This window comes from Buteo buteo, chromosome 13 (genome assembly GCF_964188355.1).
Source record: "Buteo buteo chromosome 13, bButBut1.hap1.1, whole genome shotgun sequence".
In the NCBI taxonomy this organism is placed as follows: Eukaryota; Metazoa; Chordata; class Aves; order Accipitriformes; family Accipitridae; genus Buteo; species Buteo buteo.
The window spans coordinates 12,983,868-13,010,461 of NC_134183.1; the positions used below are offsets into that span (position 1 = coordinate 12,983,868).

Below are 26,594 nucleotides of genomic sequence, written 5' to 3' on the forward strand. Positions count from 1 at the left end.
CTTCTCATCTCCACCTGTGCTACACTCTTGCTGCAAGATCAGAGCTGCCATTATGGTTTGGTTTGAGATACTAAGCTGTCCACAGCTTGGCTGTGCACAGTTGGAATGCAAGTTCTTGAAAAATACAGAAATGAAAATTTTCCAGTGGCTGCAGTTCCTAGCATATAGACTGCCAAGCATTGACAAATTCCCAGTGTTCATAACTTCCTGGAGTATAGCCACACTGCATAGTAAGAGACCACAGATAACTCAGCAGCAGACTTCAAACTGCCACAGATATACTGCTCCAGCTAATTGGTTAAAATGGGGCACAAAAGTCTACAGTGCTGAAATACCCAGTGATGAACATAGTTTAAATAGGCAGGAAAAGATGAAAGATGTACTGGATTCCACAATACCCTGACAACTGGCAGTGATTTATTAGCTGAAATTATTAGAGCTGGCTTGGCTGTGCTTATACTCCCAGCTACAGATTTCTAGTCTCTTCTAATCCATCAGAGCATCCACCTACACAATCCAAAAACTTTTTCTTACATCGTCTACTTGCTGCTCCAGTTTGGTCTTGGTTTTGGTGAGTGTGCTGACTTTGTCTTCCTCAACTTGCAAGTCATCCAGTGTCTGCTGGTGGGCTTCCTGGAGGGCCTTTTTCTCCTTAGTGAGTTTAGAAATATTTTCATCCAAAGCTGCCATCTCTTCAGTAAGATTCTTAACCTGTTAGACAGCCAGCATCCATACTATTAGTGGGTGCCTTGAGAAATGACAGACTGAGAACACAGTGAGTGCACCCTTGCAAAATCTTGCATGGATGTAGTCAAAATGCTCTCCACAGAAGGTCTGTGTCATTCATGATGAGGGTAGCAACAAGTGTCATGCCTGACAGTCACACCTCTCTGGTCCTGCAATGGTAGGAATTCTTGCTTTAGTTGTTTTTGACTGCCAGCCCTATCCTGCTGAATTCTGTAGTGGAACATGAGCTAGATCTTCACTTGCCTCTTGCAAGCTTTTCCCACTAGGATTTACAAAAGGTTTCTGAGTTGCTTTTGCTTAAAAAATGTATTATTTCCTGCATGTGATATGTTTGCTAGGTGAACAGCTGTAAATTCTCAGCAAATGAGGTTCTTTGTGCCAAGCATAGCCAAAGATATGTTAAGTTTTCCATAAAAGTGAAAGGAATATGATAATATGACAAAGAACCTTATGCCCTTGGATCAGGTGTTCATGAATTTAGGGCAGGACCTTCTAACTGGGCTGCTAGCTTTACCTTGGAAACTTATTCCTTGTACTTCAATGTAGCATTGCACATCAACAACCTTATCTCAGACGCATCAGGCACTGTGCATTAGCCTGCTTCCTGTTTGTCTCATTTGGATGGGAAAGCCTGACAGCAGGAATAAGGAAAGTCCACTCTGCTAAGTGCTTTAGCTATATGGTCCTGATATCTGATAAGACACTCCCTCATCCTAATACCTGGCATGAGCTAGATTTCCTCTAAGCATTAGTGCAGGAATGTCCAATGTATCAGTAATTGCAAAATTAGGATCCAGTATTTTCTCAGTGATGGCATTGAAGGGAACCTCAAGGTTGTAATTACATCTCTGCTAATATTGTTTCCATAGCAGGACTGAACACTGTCACCACAGATGTGGGCTTTTGAATTCTAACATATATATCTCAATTCTGTCTCTTCACATAGATTGTTGAGATGTACGTGAAGAGACCTGTGCTTTTACTGGGAGATAAATGAGTTAATGACCACCTGATACAGACCCTCCTTGCTACACTGACAGTCTGAACCTTAGAAGTCAGGAAGAACTCCTATCATATCATCAAGTCAATGGAAGGAAATGATGTCCATCCTAGCTGAGACCTGGGCTTCTTAAGTATAAAAGAATCATAAGAAAACATTTGACATCTGCAAAATCAGTTCTCCTCAATGCATGTGAGAAAGGACCAGCATAGCCGTTCTGTGCTGAGCTACTCACAAGCATACTAGTCCTCCATTAGCCACAGGAGGCACAAATACACTGGTTCCTTATGACTGCAAATAGCCAAATATGGAAATTCTCATCAAGCACCATAACAACTTCTTAACTCTTTTTGAACTGTCACAGAAAATATATTTTTCCTAAGAGCAAGTTGTAATTTTAACAGAAAATTTTCTGTCACAGGTGATTAAGTGGCAATACATCTCTCCTATGCCTTGGGCACGTATCACTTCCATTCAGAGCACTTAGGAATGACCGCAACTTTCTACAAAACTGAAAACTGTCTGGGAAAACTATCTGGGGAAGAATAATTCCCTGATTCCTCTGTCACCTTATTCTCTGTTGCATGCTTCTCCTTTTCCACTTTGGCCAGAGTCAGTTCAAGATCATCAATATCTTTCTTCAGCTCAGAGCACTCATCCTCAAGTTTCCTCTTCTTTGCTGTCAGTTCAGCATTTGTCTCCTCTTCATCCTCCATTCTTTCACTTAGTTCTTTAATTTTAGCTTCCAGCTGGATTTTACTTTTGATGAGTCCTTCACATCTCTCTTCAGCATCAGCTAGATTTTCACTTTCCTGTCAGAACACATTGAAGACACGTTATATTTATCATAAAAAAGACAAAAGGCAACATCTGTTGTTCAAGCGCCATGTCCAGGAAATTGATTACACAAGTCAGGGCAGAATTTCCTATGCAAATCACAGTAACACACACGATTCAATCATGAGGAAATTGTCCTGCTCAGTTATGGCTAGGAAAGTGGGCCATAATCCTATGGTAGAGACACTTCCTTTCAGCTGGTTAGATGGTTTGACTACAATACCATGCAACAGAGTCACACGGTTCAGTCATAACAAGGAGCCTGCAAGGAATCAGTGAGGTAAATAGGTGGGTAGCAAACTGGGTTTCAAGGAAGCATGATCTTAGATGTGTATTTGTAAAATATATAGCATTTCAAAGTCATCTTTCATAGAGTGTTGGATGGTTCTATCTTTAATAAGCTCCTCCAACTCTAATGACACAGGTCAGACTGTCTCCCCACAAACTTCTCCCACTTTATTCACATGAGGCTAACCTTGCTCCCATCATTCTCTAACCTCTCTGTCAGCCAAGACAGGGTCAAGCTTGACCTAAACTGTAGCCTGCAACTTTTACTATAACTAACATTTTGAGACACATGATTAACAGATAACATTTTGTCTAAATTAATGCTTCTGTGAGGTATTCTACACAGAATACCAGAAAAGGTATCTGTTGCCTCCCAGAAGAGTTATGGCTGAAAGCCATAACTGCAGTAACAGAAGATGGTATGTTTAATTCTCTCTCAGATTCTGACTGAAACCGATAGTGCACTGAAAATCATGGCTAGTGAGTGTGTATCTTCTGAGGACAAACTTGGAGAAGATGGTGCTTGAAGAATATTTCAAGCAGGGTTGATAGAAATTCCTCCAGGAAAATGGGACTTAGCAAGAAGACAGGAAGGACTCCTCCAATACTGAAACGCTGAGAAAATGGGAGTTGAGAAAGAGTCAGACAACACACTTGAGGGCAATGATCATACCTTAGAAGTTCTTTTATGTTCTAAAATCTGAACTCTGAGTGTTTTGAAAGGCATCCTAACTTGGAAGTTAGTTAACGTAGTTAAACCTGGGCTTCTTGGTTTTTTTTGGCTTACCATCCATGAAGAGGTTAAAGTGAAGTCCCATATGGTTGTAAACTAGGTGGGTTCTGGAGAACAGAGCATTAAATACCAAGAAGGGTGCAAAGAAATTCAGAAAACTGAGGTTAAGTTGAAGTTGGGAAAAAGGATTCAGGTAATGAATCTGATCTTCAGCATGCAGTTACAGACTCAGTGCTTGAAACAATACAGGATTCTTGTTGAAACCAAAATGGTTCGAAAGTACGTGGAAACAAGTGACAGGTCCACTTGTACCAGACTGCCCTTGGCCATGTAGTATCTTACTACCTTTTAAAACCTGACAGTATTCATGTATTGTGCAATTTCAGTCTCTGCTCAGCAGTATTCCAGAGAAAAGCATCAGTCTTTGTTCCACAGTTTCAGTCCTGTGTCTAACAGAAAAGCACCCCTGCTCTAGCTCCTTATTATAATGGTCAGCAGATGTGGACACAGCCTGTATTTCATCCAGAATCAGATACCATTGGTAGGAGCACATTGTATATACTGTGGAACATCTGATTCTTCCACTGGTGATTGCTTAATAGTGAAGTGGGTTTACATGTGAGCTTAGTCAGAATTTCTTGTATGCCTGCTGGTGGTAATGTTTTATATGTGCTTTGTACTCACTTTGCTTAGGTGTAAATCACAAGACTGGATACAAAGCAGTGGAAAATCTGGCCCTATTACATGTCTGTTTGTAAAGGTCAATGGAAAAGAGAAGGGAAAGAGCAGCAGAATAAGAGGAAGTGGGGTGAATCTGAAAATGGAGGTTACTCACAGATTGAACCTGAAGCTGCAAGTCATTTTTCTCTTGCAACAGGGTCACCATTTTCTCCTCCAGCTCCTTCCTCTTTGCCTCAGACTTTGCAAGCTCTTCCTTGGTCTTCTCAAACTCCTCCTTCATGTTGGCTATCTCCTTCTCAGATTCTGCACTCTTCAGCAAGGGCTTCATCTTGAAGTACAGCTTCATCCAGGGCCAGTGCTTGACATTCATGAATGCTCTAACATTGTACTGGATGATATAAATGGATTCTCTGAAAACACATGAAAACACAGTTTATGAGGCTGGTGAGACATGGGTTGGAAACAGACTCTGATTATTTGCCATACAGCAGCAGTGTTTTCCTCAAGGAACGTCTACATGAGACTTTTTCCTCACCTCCCTTGCTTTTATTGGTCATTTCTAGGCCCTTGATTGCAGAATGGCTGGTTCAGTAGCATGAACAATAACTGTGTCTGAATATAAGAGGGAGAAATACTCCAAAACAGACAAACTTCTCTGGCATGTTGCCTGGGAATCTCTGACACTTCCCTCAGTCTCAAAGAAAGTGCAAGTGCTCAGGTGAATACCAGAGTGAAAACTGACCTCCTTGAAGTGTTGCTGCTGAGATTACAAATCTGAGAGTTACTGTCAGTTGTGGAAACAGCAGCTTGATGCTTTTTGGGTCACTCAAACTAGCAAATACCATATTAGAAATTATTAAGACAGAAGCTGAAAACAAAAATGAAATCTTTTTATGGTATTGAATGTAAAAGGATGTTGTTGGTGCCCATAGTTGAAGGGGTGTTTAGATAATTCCTTGCAGAGAAATCCAGGGAGAGTTATGGAAGACTTAGAAACTATCCCTGGCTCAGAAAGCCCCTGAGCTAAATATATACTGCAGAGTATTACAAATAAAAGCAGCTGGTTGGCAGAGCATCCTATACATTTATGCAATCCTTGCTCCCCCTAAACCCTTCACTTGTCAACAACATTTGAGAAAGTTTGCTTAGCTCGCCCAGTCCTGCCACTCCTACACTCTAAATTTTGTATGATTCATCCCATCTCAAAGGGAGAGAGCTGAAATGAGAAGGGTATATGGGATTGTTGAAAGTATGGAGTATCTTCTCTGTACAAGCTAGAATTGTTCATTTTAGATGATGTAGTCACAGAAGAAAATTAAAGAGAAGGAGAGCAAAGAGTGATTATATGCCATTCCTTACAAGACTAGTGTGATCCAATGAAGTTATCAGACAACATGTCCAAACCAGACAAACCTTAGCACTTGTTCAGTTGGCTATCTCCATCACAGGCTTCTTTAAAAGTTGAAAATGGTAAGTGCATTCCTGGAGAAAAGGTTCACTGTTAAATACTAAATATCATGGTGCAGCTGCATGGTCCAATTGCTAAATAGCCATTGCCAGAATTTGGGAAGCTGTAACAAGGAAACTATTAGTTTGTACTTGCTCTGTTTCCCCTAGTCTTTCTAAGGGTCTTTCCTGAGGACAGTTTTTTGCCTGAGACAGAGTACTGCATTGCTGGACTTTTGGTCTGACAGTATGATTGTTAGTATTTTCTTATATTACCTTCTTTCATTCATCTTTTTAAATTCAGTTCTCATGAGGTACCCTCTGCACATAGCTTGTGTATGAGTGATGAGACTCACAAGCTTCTCATCTCTCATCTCTTCTAGGAGTCCCAGGAGACCTGCCTTGAAGAACACCTAGAACATAAAAGAGGGTCAGATGGTTTGAGGCTTAGGCAGGTACACAACCATTGGCAGCTGATGCAGGGTAGTACAAGGCGGTTTTGGAAAAATGCCTGCAGAGTAAAGTTTTAACAGCTAGAGAAATTTTGTGTCAGTAATCATATCCTCAGTGTTCCTGATTCATGACAAGTCACTCTATGTATGACCTGATCACATTATTGCAGTGTTATTTGATGCCTGCTCCAGTGTAGGCTAGGGAAGATCTAGCTCATCAGTAGTTATTAAAACAAAGAGTTAGCTTTTAACTTAGTACTATATCCTACTCTGTCTTTTCACTGTACTCTACCCTTCTATGTCAGGCTCAAGATTTGCTCTGTAAACTGACCTAGAGATGACTTGAGAAGCATACATGGTGATGTGTGTTCAGTAGTGTAGGTGACTGGAGTTTTGTCCAGAAATAGTACTGTCTTGGTTGTGCTGATCAGACAATCAGTGTCCCACCTAACACTACTTTGGATATGGAAGATAGACTTGTGTGTGTGCTTAAATCCCCTGAAAAGTCTGACTGTCCAAACTTGTCTGAGGTTGTCTAACATGCACTGATATAAATGAGTTCAACTGGCAGGAGAAAGGGGCAGCACTAGTTCTAGCTGCAGCCACACTGTGTCACTCTGGTAATGTGCTGTTCCCAGGGCTGAGTGCTACCCCTCACACTTATCCCCAGAACCAGACAAGTTTTCTGTACTCCTTCTTGATAGTGGTGTTCTTAATTTCTAATCATCCTGAAGGCTGATTTCATACGTGAGAAATACTTTCAACAAACAAAATTTTTTGTCATTGATTATACCCACTCTTCTACAAGGGCTTTACCTTGGTGTGGCCAAATCTGTATTGGTTGTGGTCAACATCAATGGAGGAAAGAAGCTTTTCTGAAGCCTTTTTGCTGTCAATGAATTGGCCTTCTGGAATGGCTGAGGCATTAAGAATCTTGTACCTGTGGTAAGACAGGTTACAAGGACTGGTTGCAAACAGGGTGAGGAGAATAGGATCCATCATATATCATAAAATATATGGAAGCTGAGCTATCTGAAAGTGGCTGAATATGCCATCTGAAATCTAGACAGTCTTGGCTGAACAGAATGTGATGACAAGGGGACATGTCTACTCTTCAGAGTAATCTGTTGGCTGTGTAACAACACAGTATGTTGTTACATACAGAATTAATGTGCATACTTAAGAGTGTCTGCAGGTCCAGGAATTAGGAAGAACATAGTGACAACACGTCAGCATCTACTCTTGTTTCATTAATCAGAGGAATGCTACTCAAATTAAAGTTGAGGATTAATTAAAACTACTAACAAAAATCAGCTATATTCCAAAGGGAATACAGGTCTTGCACAGCTCACAGTCTCTGCAAGTTGTACCACTGAATCCTTGAGTTTGGACTAAAAATGGCATGGTATTATTCTGTAAATGCTAACAGCAGTCTTAGCATTTTGCAGGGTAACTTAATGATTAAGGTAATCCTGTGTCATGGACAGGATCACCTAATCCTTCTAAAGGAGTTTCTTCAGATACATCAATGAGGATCTGTGACTGTACACTGGAGCACTTCTTATTCTCAAGTCTGCCTTGAAAGAGAATATGTAAAATCAAGACAGTGATAATGGTGCAGTGAATTTATTCTCTATTTTAGGCTTCCATTGTAGTTCCTCCTGAACTTCAGCACATTTCCTTTGAACTATAAAGCACTTTGTGTTCTGGACCATGGCCATTATGGATAGATTCCTTCACCTGTCACATCAAATTATGATTTGACAACTGAGACCAGCTAATGCCTTACTGAACATCAGGTTGCAGGGCATTTTCAGAGATGTCTTGGGTCCTTTTCACACCAGTTCCGCATGGAAGATGCTACTGTTACATTTATTTATAACAGCAGCCAGTTCCGATTCAGCACTTTATAGCAACTGAGCTCACATGAATCAGTTTAATTGTCTCTGTTTTAATGATGAGGAAAACAAGGCACAGGATGCAGGCCAGTGACAGAGCACTGGCAGAGCCTTGGGTTTTTGAATGCTTAGTCAGTGCACTGTAAGGAGGCTGTGATGATGTGTATTGGGTTTGTATCTATGCTCTGGGAGACCTGCAAAGAGCAGTCTATAATGCCACAATTCATTACACTACAAGCATTTTGCTTCTCTTTGAATCATCAGGCATTGACTACAGTTTAGAAATGATACTAGTTCTGGTTAATCAAGAAATCTCTGGTCTGATTAAAGAGGGAAAGACTGGAGTGACCTAAGACAGTACTAATGACTTGGTTCCCTCAAAAGCCACTAATCTAGTCTGATTCAGGGGGTGTCTCTCCACGGTGTCACCAGACTTGTCACTAGAGTTGTGGGTTTACTGAACAAGGCCTTATCTTAACAGACAGTAATAACTGAAGACCTACCGTTGCTTAAAGTCTGCATACAGGATTCTGCTTGGAAACCCCTTCCTGCAAATTCGGATGCCTTCTAGAACTCCATTGCACCGCAGCTGATGCATCACCAAATAATGGTCCATTTCACCTTAAACAAAATACATCCATCATGATTCTCCTTTTCTTCCAAAGAATGTCCATATGTATTAGCATTCAGAATGACCTCCCTTTTTTGGATAAAATTCAACCAGTTCTTGATTAAAGATGCAGGAAGTGAAGACAGAACATTCCTTCAATTCATACAAGTTGAAGAGAGCTGTTTCAGTGAGCTGAGCTTTTACTAAGAATGCTAGGGCTGGCACTGCTTGTGAATCACTGATGGCCAAAAGGGATAAGGCCACATTACTCAAAAATGGCAAAAGGGTGCTTTAGGACACAAGCTGAAAAATCTTCAACAGCATCAGCATCCTCACTGGATGTAGGTAGAGGTGGCACAATGTAGAGTGTAGTACCATCTAGACAATCAGCTCTACACATTATGTAAGATTTTACCTTGAATCTGCCATGCAAGCATTGACTATACTCAAACTTGGTTAGATTTGATAGCTAAATAGATTCCAACACAGGAGTAGATAAGGAGGTTGCTTAAAGCTCTCAGTCTGCTTGTAGAGGACAGTTGATTGAAATTGGAAGAATTATCTTTCTCCTCCTAAAATATCTGTTGGATAATAATCAACTGTATTTCTAAGTCTTATGTCCAAGTATTACAAACAAAATACAACTGGCAGAATAAAACCTCCTTGGAACCACTTCTTCATGCAGAAATTTCCACCAGCTGTTAGAGACATTAATTAGTATAGAATGGCCCATACCCTTAACTGTATCTTTTCAGTGTAATCAATAAAGTTGTACCCAAAGGAATTGTTAGAAAAGTTGAGCATAAGCAGCCTAAAACCAGATAAAAATCAGAAGATGTCCAGTTTCTCTTCCTTCACTTCACCATCCTTAATTTTGCTCACACAGTGCTACTTTTCTTTTTCTTAGAAGGCAAAAGTCAAGATTCCCTCTGAGTCACCTCTGTCAAAACAACCAACTGAACATTAAAATAACAGCCATATCTGGCAAAACCATTCATTCAGATATGCTTTTCTATTTTAGTAGGTTTCCTTAATTCCCCCTTTATAACTTCTCAACTGTCAAGACCCCAGTGGGATTCCTCTTTCTTCACTTTAGGATATGAAGTGTTGGACACTTCCATTTGGGCTTCATTTATAGTCAGTGGAGTGAAACAGTTTATTCTAGAATGTGATTCATCTCATCCTAAGATAGATGTATAAAAGGGGCCAGATGAGTCATACCTTAAAATGCCAGCTTCTCTCCACTGAATATAAAAGGAATTTAGATGAATAGCTGAAATGTGAATTTCATACATATGTGTGTTGCTTAAATCCTGCTTGTGGTCTTCAGGGTTACACAGAGACACATAAACAAGAAAGGTAAGAAACCTTCTGAAATTGGTCTTTTGTTTCCTGAGCAGATTAAACAGATACTAACTCCTGTTTCCTGGTATTCCTATTACATCCACTACATTCTACCAGTATTAACCTTATCATTCTACCAGTATCAGACCTCATAATGATTGGACTCCTAAACACCCCCCAGGCAAGTCTCTCCCCAAGTACTTTAATTTAAGGGCCACATGAAAATACTCCCAAACTTGACTGTTCTTGGAGACTAAATCCTTTGTAAGAGTTTAATATTCAATGAAATAAAGGGAAAAAAGTAACTGCATATCAAAATGCTTTCCAAGAGCTAGCAGCACCCAGCAGCTTGTACATGGAATTCTACAAATGATACATGATTTCTTTGACAGTCCTCCAGCTCAGTGAATCAGATCCTAAGACTGAATATTTAGAAACTGGTAAATGGTCTTGGGCTGAACCCAACAGTTCTGAATGACACAGTGGTCCTTAAATCTAGGCATTTGTTAGGGATTTGCTAACGCTATTACTCACAAGAGACAATTTCATCAGCTGTTATCAATCCCATCTTTATCATCTTCAGCTCTGTACACACATTAAGCAAAGATGGGTAAGTGTTGTGGACCATGTAATGCTCAAAATTTTACAGGCATGGTGAGCAATACAAGAAGGTTTACTTGGGCACTGTCCCACAGGCCAACCCCCACAAGAACTTCACATGCAAAGGGAGCTGTTCTGAAAGAAATTGGTGTGGAAGCTAAGCAGGCCAATTCCCATCAGTCCTCTGTCTTCAGAGTATAATGATGGACTTACCAGGTGTCTTGGTCTCATTAGGAATCAGGCAACGCACGAAGTGAGGATGAGTACTTCTCAGGTTAGTCATCAACTTGTTTAGATTTTCCTGTGATAGAAAAAACCATGGGTTTCAGCTTTGAGCTACAAAGCTTTTGCATTCTTATTCAAATGTCAAGGAGTTATAGAATCACAGAATGGCTTGGATTGGAAGCGGCCTTTGAAGATCATTAAGTCCAACACCCCTGCCATGGGCAGGGATGTCTTTCACTAGATCAGGTTGCTCCAAGCTCCGTCCAACCTGACCTTGAACACTTCCAATGATGGGGCAGGCCACAACATCTCTGGGCAACTTGTTCCAGCATCTCACCACCCTCACTGTAAAAAAATTTCTTCCTTATGTCCAGTATAAACCTACCCTCTTTCACTTTAAAACCGTTGCCTCTTTTCCTGTCCCTATAGGCCCTGGTAAAAAGTCTTTCTCCATCTTTCTGATAAGCCCCCTTTGTATAATGAAAGGCTGCAGTAAGGTGTCCCCAGAGCCTTTTCTTTTCCAGGCTGAACAACCCCACCTCTCTCAGCCTTTCTTCATAGGAGAGGTGTTCCAGCCCTTGGATCATTTTTGTGGAAGCATGGCTCATTTAAAAGGAAATTCACATACCCTGAACACAGCAGACACCGTCTGGAAAGAGCCCCCCTTCTTCTTAGCACCTTTCTTGCCACCACCACTATCACCTTGGAAGAAGTAGATAGGAGGTAAACGGTTAGAGTAAGCAGTGTGTTTTGTAGGCCTCATCTTCCTTTCTTTGGTCATGGGCCAAAAAAAGAATTAATTTTTAATTGTAAATACTGCCCCACTGTTGCATGACAGTTTTAGTGAACTGCTGCTAGCTGGTTGTTGATCAGTGTATGGTATGTTTGGTCTCAGATGCATGATTTAGGTTGCATCATAATGTATATGGCTTTGGTGATATGGAACACTATGTCTTGACATAAGTTTCATAACAGTGTACTCTCTGCTAGTAGTCACATTGCTTTTACTTATAGATATAGCCCCATTTTTAATTTATTTTTTTTAATTAGGTGGAAGGCCACAAGAATGTGGTTCAGCAGTGGACATTTGTTTATCAGTGCAGTGAAGTCTTCTTTAGAAAAATCTCCTAATCCAATCTTCTGAGTTATGGCAGCCCCAAGGCAGGAAGCAAGTTATAGTCTCAGGAATACAAGTGCAAGCAGCTCAGTGCCTTTTCATATTTGCTGCACTGTTGAAGCCAATTAAATTGAGACTTAAATGGAGTCTTTGTGCTCTGAACTTCACACTGTATCCAAAATTTTGTCCCCTCAACCTTTTCTTCTTGCCTTCCTTATATTGATGATACTTGCAAGGACCACAGCTGACTCATCCCCAGTGTTTCCTAGGAGCTTGCTCAGACATGTTGTTATGTCAGTCAGACTGAACTGCAAGAAAGTCCCGACGCAGTACTCTCTTGTGCCTCGAACCCCACAGTGTATATGCCTGATGGCTGAGTTGACTACTACTGTATGCTGCCTCTTCTTTTTGCCTGGCATCCAGGCTGCCAGAATATTGGGTTTTTTTGTAGAAATCTGTGTGGCCATTTTTGGTAAGGCAGACCTATTGACTGTCCAATTTGATGGTTTTCAGCCACAAAAAAGGGCAAAAGATTGGCCTGCTCTCTGATGCCCTTACAGGACTTCTAAATTATATTCTCTGTCTCTCTTCTTTTCCCTTGCAACTCCAGGACTGCTCAGATGGATATGAAATAGTTCCATGGTCTCTTAGTTCTTACAGTTCACCTCAAGAAACAAAACTGTCTCCAAAGACTATAAGGTGCTTGCACTTTGCATGTATATTTGGCACCTGTCTAGAGGATGAGTAAACGTGCACATGATTCACAACACAGTAAGTCAGGAAACATACACCTCCTGCCACTTTGTTTTGGACTTGCTGAGTTTTACTTATCTGGACCACATGAATGTGGTATTTTCAGCAGTTCTGCGTGTTGGTACCTTAGTTGTGGCATATCTGGGTGCACACAAGAACAAGGTCACATTAGGGGACGATAGAGAGTCTAGAGTATACCACAGAGAGGAGAAGCAGAAGTAGACTTTAGTTGTTTCTTGCCTTATTGATCATTACTGAAAAAGCACTTACTTGTTTCTGCACCAGCATAGTTAGAGAAAAGGAAGGACAGCAGCTTCAAGGATGATTTCTGGTACAGCCCCACAACAGTTTCATTCAAGGGATCCTTGTTCTTGTCAAGCCAGCCAGAGATGTTGTAGTCCACCGTGCCAGCATAGTGCACCAGGGAGAAGTGGGCCTCAGCCTTGCCTTTGACAGGCTTGGGCTTCTGGAAGTTGTTGGACTTGCCCAGATGTTGGTCATAGAGCTTGTTCTTGAAAGAGGTGTCGGTTGCCTTGGGGAACATGCACTCCTCTTCCAGGATGGAGAAGATGCCCATGGGCTGGGAGAAATATGAATACATGAAGAAAGTAGGTGGTGGGGAGAGGAAAAGTAAATAAAATGTCACATTGCATATGATTTGTGGCTTGTTTCAGTGACTGTAATTTGTACTGCACAAGTTCTTAATACAACACTAGTTACTATAATAATCAGGCAAACTATAATAAGTCTGTGTTGCTCAAGCTACTACCCGTAAACATGGGAACTCAACAATACTGTTTACATGCATCTTTGAAAGGCTATATATACTTATATATACATATTATAATGAACTGTTTCAATCGTCTTTACCCTACATCATTAGGAAGTAGGTGTCAGTGTCCTGTTTGCGGGACTGATGCTGTTGTCTACGTCTGTTACAAGCCACCAGGTTGCAACTGTCAACATAAACTTAATTTGATGGCTCCTCATGAATGTGCATAGATAACTAATATCTAACAACTCCTGTTCTGTCTCCAGTGAATGTGCATGATCAATCACATTTTCCTCACCTTATATGGAGTGTAAGTGGCAATAATCTGGCACTTTAGACTACCGACAGACTTTTAATTTGTCTCAGAATTGTATTTAAAATTGGAAGTATTATAGTACAGAGATGTAGGCACATTCTCAGCAACATCAGAGCTTTCATCTGATCTACATTAGGTATCTTCTGATAGTGCAGATAAGCACATGTCCTCTGATTTTGTATGAACTTTTTTTTTTTTTTTAATTAATAAGATGCTATTAGATGCTTACATCTGAATTCAACTACATAGCTGCCAGAGCTAGAATCAGGGATCCTCTAGAGCAGCAGCAACCACAGGAGGTGGATGTTGGGCAGGAATGCCATGTTTTGAATGAAGATTTTGCTTTCTAAGTGTGGCTGCTGCATGAGATCTCTGGGGTTAGCATTCATCTTGCCTAACTATAGGTGTCTGTAAACAGAATCTAGATCTGAGTTAGCTATCCAGATTGCTCTTCTGTGATGGAAGCATTATAAAGACATTTATAGAATCACTAACAGAACATACTTTATAAGGAGATGATTTGCATCCTAGAAGTGTCGTTTGCTTTCCTGTCATTACAAGAGACTACAGCTTTAGGTCAGCATAGGTGTTCTGATTCCTCTGGCTCTAATACTCTATTGCATAGATATGGAACACAAAACGTGTTACATACAGTGTAATTTACTGTTACTGAACAGTAAGTGTGGATTTTGGGTGTTAAATATAGCAATAGGCAACAGGCGCTAGCTGTGAATGGTAGTGCTGCCTGTAGATGCTGCTATGTGGTGGGATGTGTGGGTGGTTAGCAAGAAACACGAGGCTCGTGTGCAAAGGCCTAACCCATGGGTATGAATATCAAGCAGTGAACATGCATGTGGGATGGCTGAATCCATCACTGGGCACTGGGCATGAATGATAGAGTTGGGAGCAGATACCTGTATGCTCCTGAGAAGGAAGATGTTTGGGTATGTGCATATTGGATTTGCACGTCATGTGTAAGTGCTGTGCACAACCACTGGACACTGGCTTGTTATGTAGCAGTGAAGGATTAATTCCCATTAAGATCCCCAGTGCAGTAGCAGCAGGCAGCAACAGAGGGGCCAGAAAGTGGTGTGTTGCTAGAACTAGGAACTTAATTCTGTCTGTTACTGCAAGGAGTAAGACTTGAGGTTCACCTTACTGTTAAAGACAGTCTTGTTAAAGGCACCAAATTAACATCGTGTACCCCCTCTCCCTTCCACCCCAGCCATGTTGCTCAGGAAATCATTGTTTGTGCAGAGGGAGCCTGTCATTCCAAAAGCATTGGTTTTATACACTGCCTCTTACGTGAGAGCGTCATTCAACAGTAATGTGTCAATTTATTAAGAATGACTGGACTAAAATAAATAACCATGAAAGAAATGTGCTCTCCTAAAATGAAAAGATTTCCTCTACCTTCTCAATGAGCTCAATGCAGGCAGCCAAGTCCATCCCAAAGTCAATGAACTCCCATTCAATTCCTTCTTTCTTGTACTCTTCCTGCTCCAGCACGAACATGTGGTGGTTGAAGAACTGTTGCAGTTTCTCATTGGTGAAGTTGATGCACAGCTGCTCCAAGCTGTTGAACTGCAAATTCAAAATATAAAAAAATGCCAGTTAGTTTGGAAAAGTCATCAATGGGCAAGCATACCTACTGTAACTCACATCAAAAATTTCAAAGCCAGCAATGTCCAGGACACCAATGAAATGCTGTCTGGGCTGCTTTGTATCCAGCTGTTGATTGATTCGAATAACCATCCATAGGAACATCTTCTCATAGACTGATTTAGCCAATGCACCCACTGAATTGTATACCTGTAAGAAACATGGCCATGGCAGTAATGAAAATTGAGTTAGCTTTAAACTTGAAAGAACTGTCTGAACAAAATGAAAAGCTGATCAGCTGTATAGGTACCTGTTGGACATTTTGTCCTTTAGTTACATATTCATTCCCAACTTTCACTCTGGGATAGCATAAAGCCTTGAGCAAATCAGCAGAATTCAGACCCATCAGGTAGCCAGCTTTGTCAGCCACTAGGATCAGAGACAACAGATGAGTTCAAAAGAGAGAAGGAATGGTGTCCTGGTCCTCTAGGATGTTTCTGTTACAAGGAGCCTATTTTCAGTGCTACTCAAATGCACATATTGTCAAGGGAAGCTCCTCTCCAGTCCCATGGAAAATGTTTTTCCCCCAACAAAGGCAGAGCTCAGCTACAGCACACTCGTGTTCCACACCTGGAGGGCTGGAGGAATGCTTCATCTTTATGTCTTTCTGTTTCCTTGCAGAGCACAAATTAAATCGCTGATTTTGTGGAAGTTGCAACAGACTTAAACAATTTAGTTTCTGGAAGGGAAAATCATTCTCAAAGTGTTGGGCACTTTATGGGACAGGGTTTCTAGCTTGTCTCCTGGTGCAATTCACCAGCAAACTCTGCTGTCAACATTACCTTCTGTGCTGTCCGGCTCCGCCTGCTCCTCCCGCTGCTTCTGCTTGAACTTCATGTTCCCGTAATGCATGACGGCCCCCGTCAGCTTGTACATCCCCACCTTCTCATCTGGGCTGAAGCCCAGGATGTCCACAGCGTTCTACAGAGGCAACAGGCAAGTCGAGGAAGGTGAGAGAAACACAAGGTGCTGTTAAGAGGCATGTGCACTGCGATGGGAAGGTGGGGTGTCTCCCCCTGTCTCCCCGCCTCCTTGCCCGCACTGAGCGCATGCAGCACCGGGCCGGCCCTGTGGCCGCTGCGGGCAGCAGAGCCCAGCGGTTGATGGCCCTGGGGCCAGCTGTGCGTCCCTGGCTGCAGCCAGTCTGACTGTGAGGCCACCCCGTGGGTGCTCCACTGAACTCACATCCGTCGCCAGCAGCTCCTCGCTGTCGTCAATACTGGCAACAGTGACTTCTCCTTGGCTCACGTAGGGGAAATCGTAGGGGTTGGTGGAGATAAGAAGGAGATCTGCAGGTATACAGGGCACCTTTCATGGCACCAGGGCAGGTCACAGTGGAAAGAGAAAGCACTGACTGAGCCAAACCCAGCACTGCTGGCACTCACCAATGAGCTCTGGCTTCTTGTTGGACATTATCTGGTAAAAAATATGATAGCTCCTTTCACTGGCCAGCTGGAAAGTCACTCTGGATTTCTCCAGAAGATCTAACCAAAAGAGACATGCTGTTAGTCTCCTGGTAAACTTGAGATCATAAATGCACAGATTCTGCGTGCACTGACTTGCTTCAACTCACAGGTTTCAATATCTGCAGAGGCCAGCTTGCCAGTTGTTCCAAAGTGAATCCGGATGAATTTTCCCTATCAAGCAGTTAAGGTCAACCCACAGGTTATAGTGATCAATGAATGAGACATGTATTAGATGTCTGCATTCCAACAAATTGGAAATGAACTCACAAAGCGTGAGGAGTTGTCGTTCCTCACAGTCTTGGCATTGCCAAAGGCCTCCAGCAATGGGTTGGCCTGGATGATCTGATCCTCCAGAGTTCCCTAGTTACAGGAGAAAAAGCTTCATATCAAACTTCATTGCTGGTTAATAACAAATATTGCAAAGGAAATATTACAAACAGATCGTTTTTACACTTCATACGTGATTTTAACCTAGAATTTAGCACAGTTTTTAAGCACTCATCACCCATCACTCTTTAATATTGCCATTGGTTTCAAAGGGAAGAGTGCTGAAAGACAGAACTGTATTTTGTTTCGTTCTTGTACCTGCTATCATATATTGGGTATCACATACAAAGTCACTACAGTGGAGCTCAGGGAGTTTGAAATCTGTATGGGAGAGGTGCTTCCACATTCCCATTCACAAAGGCCATGACAGCTAAAGAAAATGTGAAAATTCTGAGACTTTTTCTGGAGGTTACTCAAGCCCAGGACACGCACACAGAGGTACAGCCTTTAATGGGAAACACCTAGCAAGGGTGAATATAAAGTTTTGCAATTGCATTCAAACAACCAGCAGCCTTTCAGAGTGCAGAAATACATCTCCAGACATGATTTGAAAAGAAGAATGGGACATGGACAAAGCCTGAGACTCAAATACCAAACTTAAAAAAAACAGAACAGAAACTCTTTGAGGTTTTTTGCTGCATGACTGCAGAAGGAATGATCAACATGTAAAGTTTTGATATAGTATTGTATCACTCTTGTTAACTGCAAAAATAGGGGAGGAAAGAAGCTTGTGTGACATTAATGTCTCTCCTTTTGTGTGCAATATGGTCCAGGAAGCAGAGTCACCATGTGCTTTTTTGGAGTGATAGAGCAAAGCTTTTCTCAAAGCTTTTAGCAAAATCATGATTGATCCCTATGTAGTCAGGGCATGAAAGTGTTGCCAGGGATAATTTCCAAAACAGAAATGGAAAACAAAGAATAAGGAAAAAAAAAAAGAGTTTTTATCCAGGAGAAAGATGAGCAGCACAGCTCAAGTTGCTGCATCTTTGTACGTGGTGTTTGCTCAGTGCAGCCTTTAACATCTTGCAATGGACAGGGAGTGCCATTCCCAACACTGTCTGCAGATGGCACAAGGGGTTTAAATTAGTTTTTATTAGTCCACCATGAAGACGGACCCTATAAAATTAAGGCAACACAGTAGCATATGAAGCTCTATATAATTTTTTTTAAAAACAAAAAATCCCAAACCCATAGAGTAATGCCCTATCGCATGTATGTTTCAGCTTTCTAAATGGAATTCCTCATTTAAGAGAAGAGAAGAGAAGAGAAGAGAAGAGAAGAGAAGAGAAGAGAAGAGATGTATGTGTCAGTGCAACTGACTACACCAACACCAAATCTCTTTTTAGTGCACAGCTGTGATGAGGGAACTCACAAGAGAGCATCGTTTATGGAGAACAGCATGGAAGAAGACATGGCAAGTCTTTACACAAATTCATTTAGGAGTCTCATCTACAGGCTGGGTGACAAAGTGCTGAAGGCTGACAATACTCTGGAGAAATGCAGTTACATGTTTCCCTTATTCATATACTCTTGCCTGGCATCTGATTTCAGCCCGCATCTGAAATAGGATGCTGGCCTAGACAGGACAATAACCTGAGTGGTTTAGTTAATGTTTTTATGAAGAGGCACATATTACTGTTACAGAGATTGTGAATACTAAAAAATAGAGTATTCCGTGAATAAACTGAGAAGATGGCAGAACAGGTTGTTGCCCATCTGAAAGCCAGGTGATTTTCCTTATATCAGTCATGGTCAGTACATCTCTCAGCTGTCTCAAAGTGTTTTCTGAGATCAGTCCTGGCATAATGAGCAGCTGGTGAAAGCTGAGCCCAGGAGATTCTGAAATGGTGCTGATGGAAAGACTGCTTGTGTTGAACTTGCCTTGGCCATAACAACCCATCAATCAGAGACACCTGCCTCTGAGTGCGAAAAGAATATTCAGCCTTGGAATCTCCTTAGGTTCCGCTGTGCCCTTGGGTACTCAAATAACGTGCTGACACGTGTCACCCACTTTGATGCACATACCATCTTACAGACTGTGGTGACACATACTTGTGCCACAAAGATGTTTGTTGTTCTGTGCTAGGGAATGAAGCCCACGCCTTGCAAATGCACCAGTGGGCTCAGATTGCAGCAGCTGGGCTGCTCAGCAGAAAGGGGCATCAGGGCATGTGCTTTCTTCCCTGGAAGGATCCTTTCTGAGGTTACTTTCTGACTATCAGGCAAGTGGTCTCAGCTGTCCTAAATCTGCCCCTTTTCTTATGCTTCCTTTCAGGGCTGTTACGTTGACCACAGGCAGGAGAACAAGCCAGTGGAAACTACTACCTGATGCAACTGAAATTACTCTTAACTTCAGCACAACCACTCTGGAGTCCAGAGTTCCTGCACTTCCCCTGTCAATAGGAATGAACCAAGGAATAGGAATGGCACAATCATGTGCCGGTGGGAACCGAGTGCTCTCTTTACACTTGCAGCCACTCAGGTGCTGTGGGTATGGCTGATCTCATAGGATAGTAATGGATAGATACATAGACAGTCAGCACAGACAAAACTGCTGTCTTATATTATCTTCCTCTCCCTGGTGAAGACTACCCCTGTGTAAATGGCAACTGGAGAGAAACTGAAGCTTGGGCCTTTCCTATGATCAGAAAATGTTTCTTTAAGTAGAGTTCCACTAGTGTTCAGAGGGGTGAAGGCCAGGTAGCAGGGGGAAATGAGCGTAGGTGTACTTAGACTGTGCATCCTAACTGTCTCCCCAGTTGTGCTACACTTTCTGCCTTTTGATAGTCCTGCAACTCAAAAGTATTCATTAATAGTTTCTGGTCTGCAGGCACATTCTTGGGCAAACACTAGAAGGGGGAGCCAATGACATACCTGCATTTTGCCAGGCTGTTGGTCTTTCTTCTTCTCACCAGTAACTGCAATTGTTGCAAAATACTGGATGACACGCTTTGTATTCACAGTCTTCCCGGCACCGGATTCTCCACTGTTGAAATGAAAATATTAATTGTTACAGGAAACAGGAAACATTTTTACTTCTCTGTCAGCTTTGTTACACATACCAAAATATACTCACGTGATAAGGATTGACTGGTTGTTACGATCTGAAAACAAAGTCACAGAAAGAGCTGTTCAAATGAGATGTGGAGGGCTTCTGTTCCTCAGACATAACTAACTGACTTGAAGGGAAAGAACTATGTTGTAACTGTATTTATCACTTTGTAACCAGATAAGGTAAATTCTGCATTAGTCTGCATGTGGATTTTTTTTGTGCGTAGAGGGATGGAGCAGCCCAAAGTCTAAGTCCAAGCAGTGGTTCTTTATAAGGCTTCACACTTACTATTTGTTTTCTTTTATGTATAGACCTTGGCTTAAATATTGTTTAATCGGAATCACATTGTCTGCTGTGTTTCTTTTTTACTGTTTCTTTAAATTCATTACTAGGAGAGTGGGCACAAAGCCATATAGATAGCTATTGCCTTTCCTTCATTATCTGACACAGGTAATGAGCACAGAGGTCATTAAGGTGCCACAGGCAATCTAATCTTGAGTTGTGCCATAGGACTATGGGAGATGTTGCCATCAGGCACCGAGTAGAACAGCACCTAAGATGCCTGAACTGTCAAGTGTTCCTTGACCAAGCAGCCAGCCCTGCTTATATCAGGGTTTTCCATTCTTGCCAAATGACTCACCAGTCAGCATGAACTGATAGGCATTGTCAGAGATGGAGAAGATGTGGGGAGGGGCCTCCTGGCGCTTCTTGCCTCGGTAGCCAGCCACCACCTCCGGGTTGTACACCGGCAGCCACTTGTAGGGGTTGACAGTGACGCAGAAGAGACCCGAGTAGGTCTGCGAGGAAGGGAGACAGCACGTTGGCTTCCACTTAGCCTGGCAGAGCAGTTCCTCCTAGCTACTCAGAGGAAGACTGCTGCTGCTACTTACGTAGATCATCCAGGCTGCATAACGCTCTTTGAGGTTGTACAGCACAGCAGGTTCATGGAGGTGGGTCATCATGGCCATGTCCTCAATTTTGTCAAATTTGGGAGGGTTCATGGGAAAGACTTCATCGTCCTTTACGGTCACAGTCTGACAAAACCAGAAGGAGAAGAAATCTAAGCCAGGGAACTGCCTAAACTGGATGATCATGTACGAGTAACAGTTGGTATTACTTACAGTATCATCATATTTTTTAACTGTGACTTTGCCACCTTCTCTACTCTGTATGGTACCTTTCACATACATTTGCTTCTCATCCACTACAAAACAGGCTGCCTTAGCATCAAATGGGCGATTCTGCGCTTCAATTCTCTCTTTCTCAGACTTCCGTAAATAGGGAGCAGCTTCTCCAAAGATTGCCATCTCTGCGTCTGAACTCATGGCTGGAGTTGCTCTGGAGGAATTCAGAAAAGATTCAGAGAGCCTGTGCATTTGTAATTTATATTTGTCTAGAAAATGGTCATACTCATTGACTAAAAGGAAGAAGAGGACTAATCAACATCAGGCACTTAACTTCTGCCTCAATTTTAAGTATCCACTGAAGTAGTCCTAATACAGAAAGTTCCTTTTGTAGACAGACGTGCATTGTCTTTGAAGACATCCCCCTTAAACGGGATGCCTGTGTGCCCAAGTGAGGCAAGAAAGAATATCAAGCTAGCAGTCTTCAAAAGCTTCTCCTGCTTTATCTTTATTTGCTATTCACACAGCTGCACAGCCACATACTTCTCAAAGCCACATACACATAGCCACTTAGATAGTTTCATTAGACATCTAAAAATTTAGATGCAAGTAAGATCCAGAAGTTACGCCGATTGCCTCTCACACATAATTTCTAAGTAGAGGTATTCTTGGCACCCTTCTGTTTTCTATGTTTTAATACCCAGCAGGGAAAGTTCAACTAGTTTCTGTCTATACTAAGCACTGGAACAAATTGTGAGGGTCAATCTTCACGTATCTAAAGCCAAACCTGTTTATCATATGAACAAAATATAAAACATTTTCAGATCTGTGACAAAATTAGCTAATAAGGGAATACAATGTATATTGATGTTAAAAATAGTCTAGTATTATCTAGGTAAATAAGTACTTGATATAACACCTCAAAGAATTTCAATTAGAAAGTATCTTTTAGCTTTAGCATATTATATAGAGTAATATTGGTTATGGATCATTAAAAGACAACTAATGTGCACCAATATGAACCAGACATTCAGTTAGGGATCTGTCTAGTAGAAATATTTCAGAAAACTGCTTTATGCTCAGTTTTATTTTACATTTTTAGCAATATCTAGTAGAAATTCTTCAACACAAACAGATGCTATTGGTTGCTACAGTCAAAAGGACTGGCATGGATCATTCAAGAGCATCTGGAAATAACACAGGCAGAAATAATGTAGGCAGGAACTAGCATAAACAGAATGTTCTTCCCCAGGCAAGCTAATGTACAAGCTAGCAAAAAAAAAAATAATTCTAAACTCCTGTTACTTCATGGGCTATCTGATGCACTGTGGTGCTAAAAAAGATAAAGGGGCAGAATTGAACAAGTTGTATACTTCCAAGGCATCACAGTACTGAAACAATCAACACGGAGTGGTTTTATGTGCAAGAAAATGATGAAAGGAGTCTGAAGGCATTTATAATGCTGCTTTTGGACACATTGCTGTAGAAGGGCTCATCTCTCTCAGCAATACCTATCTGCTATGGGATATGCACCTTGCAGGACTTAGAGGTACTGCATCTCTCAAGAGCTTTTAATACCCAGGAATTTCAAAGCACATAATCCAGAACATTTAACTTACTTTGAAAGTATTCTATGTATATAAAGCCCAGCATTTTTGCCTATGTGATCCTGTCTCTGTGTGGTTCAAGGGAAGCAACATGAAAGAAAGAGAGAAATTATTTCACAGTGTCCATGAAAAGTTTAAGCAGAGCATCAGGAAATGCCAATAGGTTATCAGAAAATTTCTCAAGGGGCACAGTCTGTTAAACTACTGAATGTCTTTAATAGCAAATATCATAAAATTTAGATGTTTACGCATTCATGAACAGAGAAGAAGGCATTCTCTGGAAGAATAACCTGTACTTCCATCCCTTTCACCTTCAATTTCAGTGAGCATTTTTTTGATATTAGGATGGAAAGCACATGTGAGGAGAGTTCCTTCTGTTGCTTTGGTGAACTCTCCCAGTCACTCAATCACTAACCTTCCCCAGAAAACCTAGAAGAGAATGGTGCATATTAAGTTCTCTGTGAAGGTGACTCTTTGTATGTAAACAGGCCTGTCTATCAGACAGGAGACAAGATTGTCCTCAACTTTGTTTTGGTTTCAGGACCTATGTGATAAGCTGAAGTCAGCATATAATGTTCTAGACCTTACCCCAGAGGAAACTAACTTAAGGCAGGATAAACTTAGACCCTTCTTGAACTGTACTTTGAGCCTCCTCTCTGAACACAACCTCAGTTTCAGGCTTCCAGTGGTTGTGCAGATGGCAGGGGGTGAATTTTAATCATCTATAAATCACAGAATGCCAGGTTACACCACAAAAAGACACTGCTGTCGCTGTCTCTCATGTCCTCTTGGCTAAGCTTGTGTATCTGTCACTTTTCTTTCCCAATAAATGGAGTATTTCCTACCAAGAACTGATAATATGCTCATATTGATTAAAATAGCATAGATCCTTTTCAGTGAACCTAGTTCTACGACACAGTCTTTTGCCACCTACCCTTGCCATTGTCTGGGTGAGCTTCACTCATTGCTCAGGATCAATCAGCAAAACGACATGTTATTTGTTAAGCGCTTACCTTCAGAAAGCCCAGGAGGAAATCTGCTTTCAGTATCTATGTGGAATGGTTAAAGAAAGGACAGAGAGAGTTAAATAAAAAACAGTCCATTGTCTTGAGCATATGCTGTATCAAACATTTATACACCTTGTGTAGTCTCTCCCAACAGCTGAACTGTACACAGAGCCTTACAACTCTTGAGCTACAGCCAAGTCCCACAGAAAATCTTGTGTTCCTCCCCACATCACTGTGATCTGCTGAAAACAACTCTAATGTCTAGGAAAAGATCAACTACATTACATATGTTTTCCCAATCAATTTCAACTGCCTTCAGAGTTAGTTTTCCTGTGTCTTTCATAGGACTTGGAGGTAGAAAAGTTTGTAGAAGGTCCCTCCAAGGAACGGCATGGCACAGTTTTTCTGCTTCTGCTTGTGCCACCACACTGGAGTGGTTTGGGTCATATAAATTTGACATTGCATGTAAAGCATGACCTGGAATGTTAGAAGTGGGGACTGAGAAGAAAATGCCCCTACGTATTCCACCTCTTTGCAGAGCTGTGGAGGTGTCGTGGTCAGAGTATGAAGCAAGCAGATGGGACTTACCGTGAGATGCTGAGGTAACAAAAGAATAAGGTTGCCTTCAGCTGTGGCTCTTTATATGTAACCTCCTGCCCACACAGCATTCAAGCACTCTATTTTTGGTCAATAATAATTTACTCTTTAGTTGTAAACGTGTTGAAGCTCTGATCTCTCTGCTAATTACTCAGAGACAGGATTGGTTTAAGGTTGTATGGAGTCAGCTGCACTGACCTGTTCTTTTCACATTGCTCTGTGCCAGGATGGAGGATGGAGGAACCCAAAGACAGCTCTGATAATGCCAAATAAGGCAACACTTGGCTCCTGACTTCGAGAGCTTGCTTTAACCAACAAGATGGTTGGTTTTTTTCTAAGTGTGCACAATTATTTCTTTATGGACTATGATTTTAACAGATCCCATCCTATCCTCTCTGTCCATGTTCATAAAGAAGGAGGAGGACTTAGGCAGAATTTTTCTCTCATTAAATTTCTTTATACCACTGTATGGGGTGCTGGCAAGCCTGAAACCAGCCCCAAGCTTGGGACAGAGTAAGACAACTGCCAGCTGATGGACTAAAAGACAGTCTTGCAGTTCTGGCCTGTAGGTTTGCAATACCTGATGCCTGCAGGCATACTCAAGGTCTCAGCCTGTGGGAAGGAGCCTGGTTTCTGTGCGACTCCATTAGCCTGCAGAGGATGCCATGGAGCAGGCTGAATGTCAAACCAGAATAACTTTGACTTGCTCTGTAAGGTTATGTGGAAGATAGTGTCTGCTCCTTTAAGAGTATCTGGTAAGGACCTATTTTGACACCACAAGGGACAGTAAGAGAGAGAGGAAGTTGTAACCAAGAACATACCGGGACACAAACCTGACTGACAAATGGTAAGGGAGGAGGTGATGGGAACCAAACCTGGTCAGTCACACTACTTGATGAAGGCATGTGAGAGTGTGAAAATGTTTATTCCAGCAAGGTTACCAGATCAGGGACCTTGTCAGTTGGGAAACTAAGGTAAAAGGGGGAACCAGAAACAATATATACAGGCACAGACCTGACGAACCAAATATAGAGACAATGAGATGAAACAAACCTGTGACAGTAATTGATGAGCTATCAAGAAACTACAGGTGCCACTTCCAGGGATATCAACCCAGACTTCATGACTGATAAAATTGTGAACCAAGGGAGATCCCAGACATGGTTGGGGTGGGTGCAGGAACTGACAGAGCTGTACAAACCCATGAGGGGACGTGCACGGGTAGGGGGAGCAGGGAGGAACAAAGAGGGGGGTAAACAGAAAAAGGTATTAAAGGTGTCAGTTGCACATAAAACAGGGCCAGTCAGTGCACTTGTCTGGCTGAGCCCTGCACCTGATCATCACAGTCTGTGTTGTCTTTTTATATCTTCTTATTAAATCTTTTCTTAACTCACTCTTTGTGTAATGTCACTCCCTATCACGTGCATGCATGTGCATGCATGGACTAAGTGCCAGCTACTGGTGAGGCCTCTGTGTGTGTGTGAGTAAAAATTGGTGCCAGTTACTGGAGTCAGGCTGGGGGCACCCCTGGCCTGTGGTGTCAGCTGCTGGAGCCAGTGGGTTCTCAGCATCAGCTACCAGCGCGAGTGGGGGTCTTTAGCTTCCAGCCACTTGGGTGGGAACAGTGTGTGTTCCTAAAACCAGCTACTGGGGGACACCAGGGTGAGTGAGGTGAGTGCCAGTGGCTGGAGTGGGACCAGAATTAACAGCCCACGTATCTGGTGCTGGCTGCTGGGGGCAGCTGAGCACCTTTGTCTTCCCCAGTCTTGGTGTGCTGGTGTGTCCTTGTGCATTCACCAGCAAACTTTAAGCTGAACCAGCCAGTCAGCAGGGGAGCCTTGGGTCCAGGCTGGGGCAGTCCATGCTTTTATGACCAGGGAGACTTGTGAATATGGGGTGCCCATGAGTGCTGCGTGTTTGTGAGGATCAAGCT

At 42.0% G+C, this 26,594-nt stretch overlaps 1 protein-coding gene across 1 annotated transcript in view; it reads right to left on the minus strand.

Moving 5' to 3' along the window:
• The window catches only part of LOC142038896 (myosin-4-like), a 34,157-nt gene extending 12,506 nt beyond the window's left edge, over positions 1-21,651 (minus strand). The window contains exons 1-22 of the mRNA XM_075044824.1: positions 21,448-21,651; positions 21,217-21,360; positions 20,967-21,123; positions 20,351-20,378; positions 20,149-20,260; positions 17,215-17,307; positions 17,055-17,118; positions 16,867-16,965; positions 16,667-16,770; positions 16,264-16,402; positions 15,732-15,850; positions 15,482-15,631; positions 15,233-15,403; positions 13,002-13,311; positions 11,490-11,563; positions 10,850-10,937; positions 8,586-8,703; positions 7,001-7,124; positions 6,009-6,145; positions 4,441-4,696; positions 2,317-2,559; positions 535-711 (exon numbers count right to left, since the gene is read on the minus strand). Of these exons, the coding sequence (XP_074900925.1) occupies positions 535-711; positions 2,317-2,559; positions 4,441-4,696; positions 6,009-6,145; positions 7,001-7,124; positions 8,586-8,703; positions 10,850-10,937; positions 11,490-11,563; positions 13,002-13,311; positions 15,233-15,403; positions 15,482-15,631; positions 15,732-15,850; positions 16,264-16,402; positions 16,667-16,770; positions 16,867-16,965; positions 17,055-17,118; positions 17,215-17,307; positions 20,149-20,260; positions 20,351-20,378; positions 20,967-21,123; positions 21,217-21,360; positions 21,448-21,651 (3,111 nt within the window). The remainder of the gene's footprint in view (positions 1-534; positions 712-2,316; positions 2,560-4,440; positions 4,697-6,008; positions 6,146-7,000; positions 7,125-8,585; positions 8,704-10,849; positions 10,938-11,489; positions 11,564-13,001; positions 13,312-15,232; positions 15,404-15,481; positions 15,632-15,731; positions 15,851-16,263; positions 16,403-16,666; positions 16,771-16,866; positions 16,966-17,054; positions 17,119-17,214; positions 17,308-20,148; positions 20,261-20,350; positions 20,379-20,966; positions 21,124-21,216; positions 21,361-21,447) is intronic.
• Positions 21,652-26,594: the final 4,943 nt, after the last annotated feature.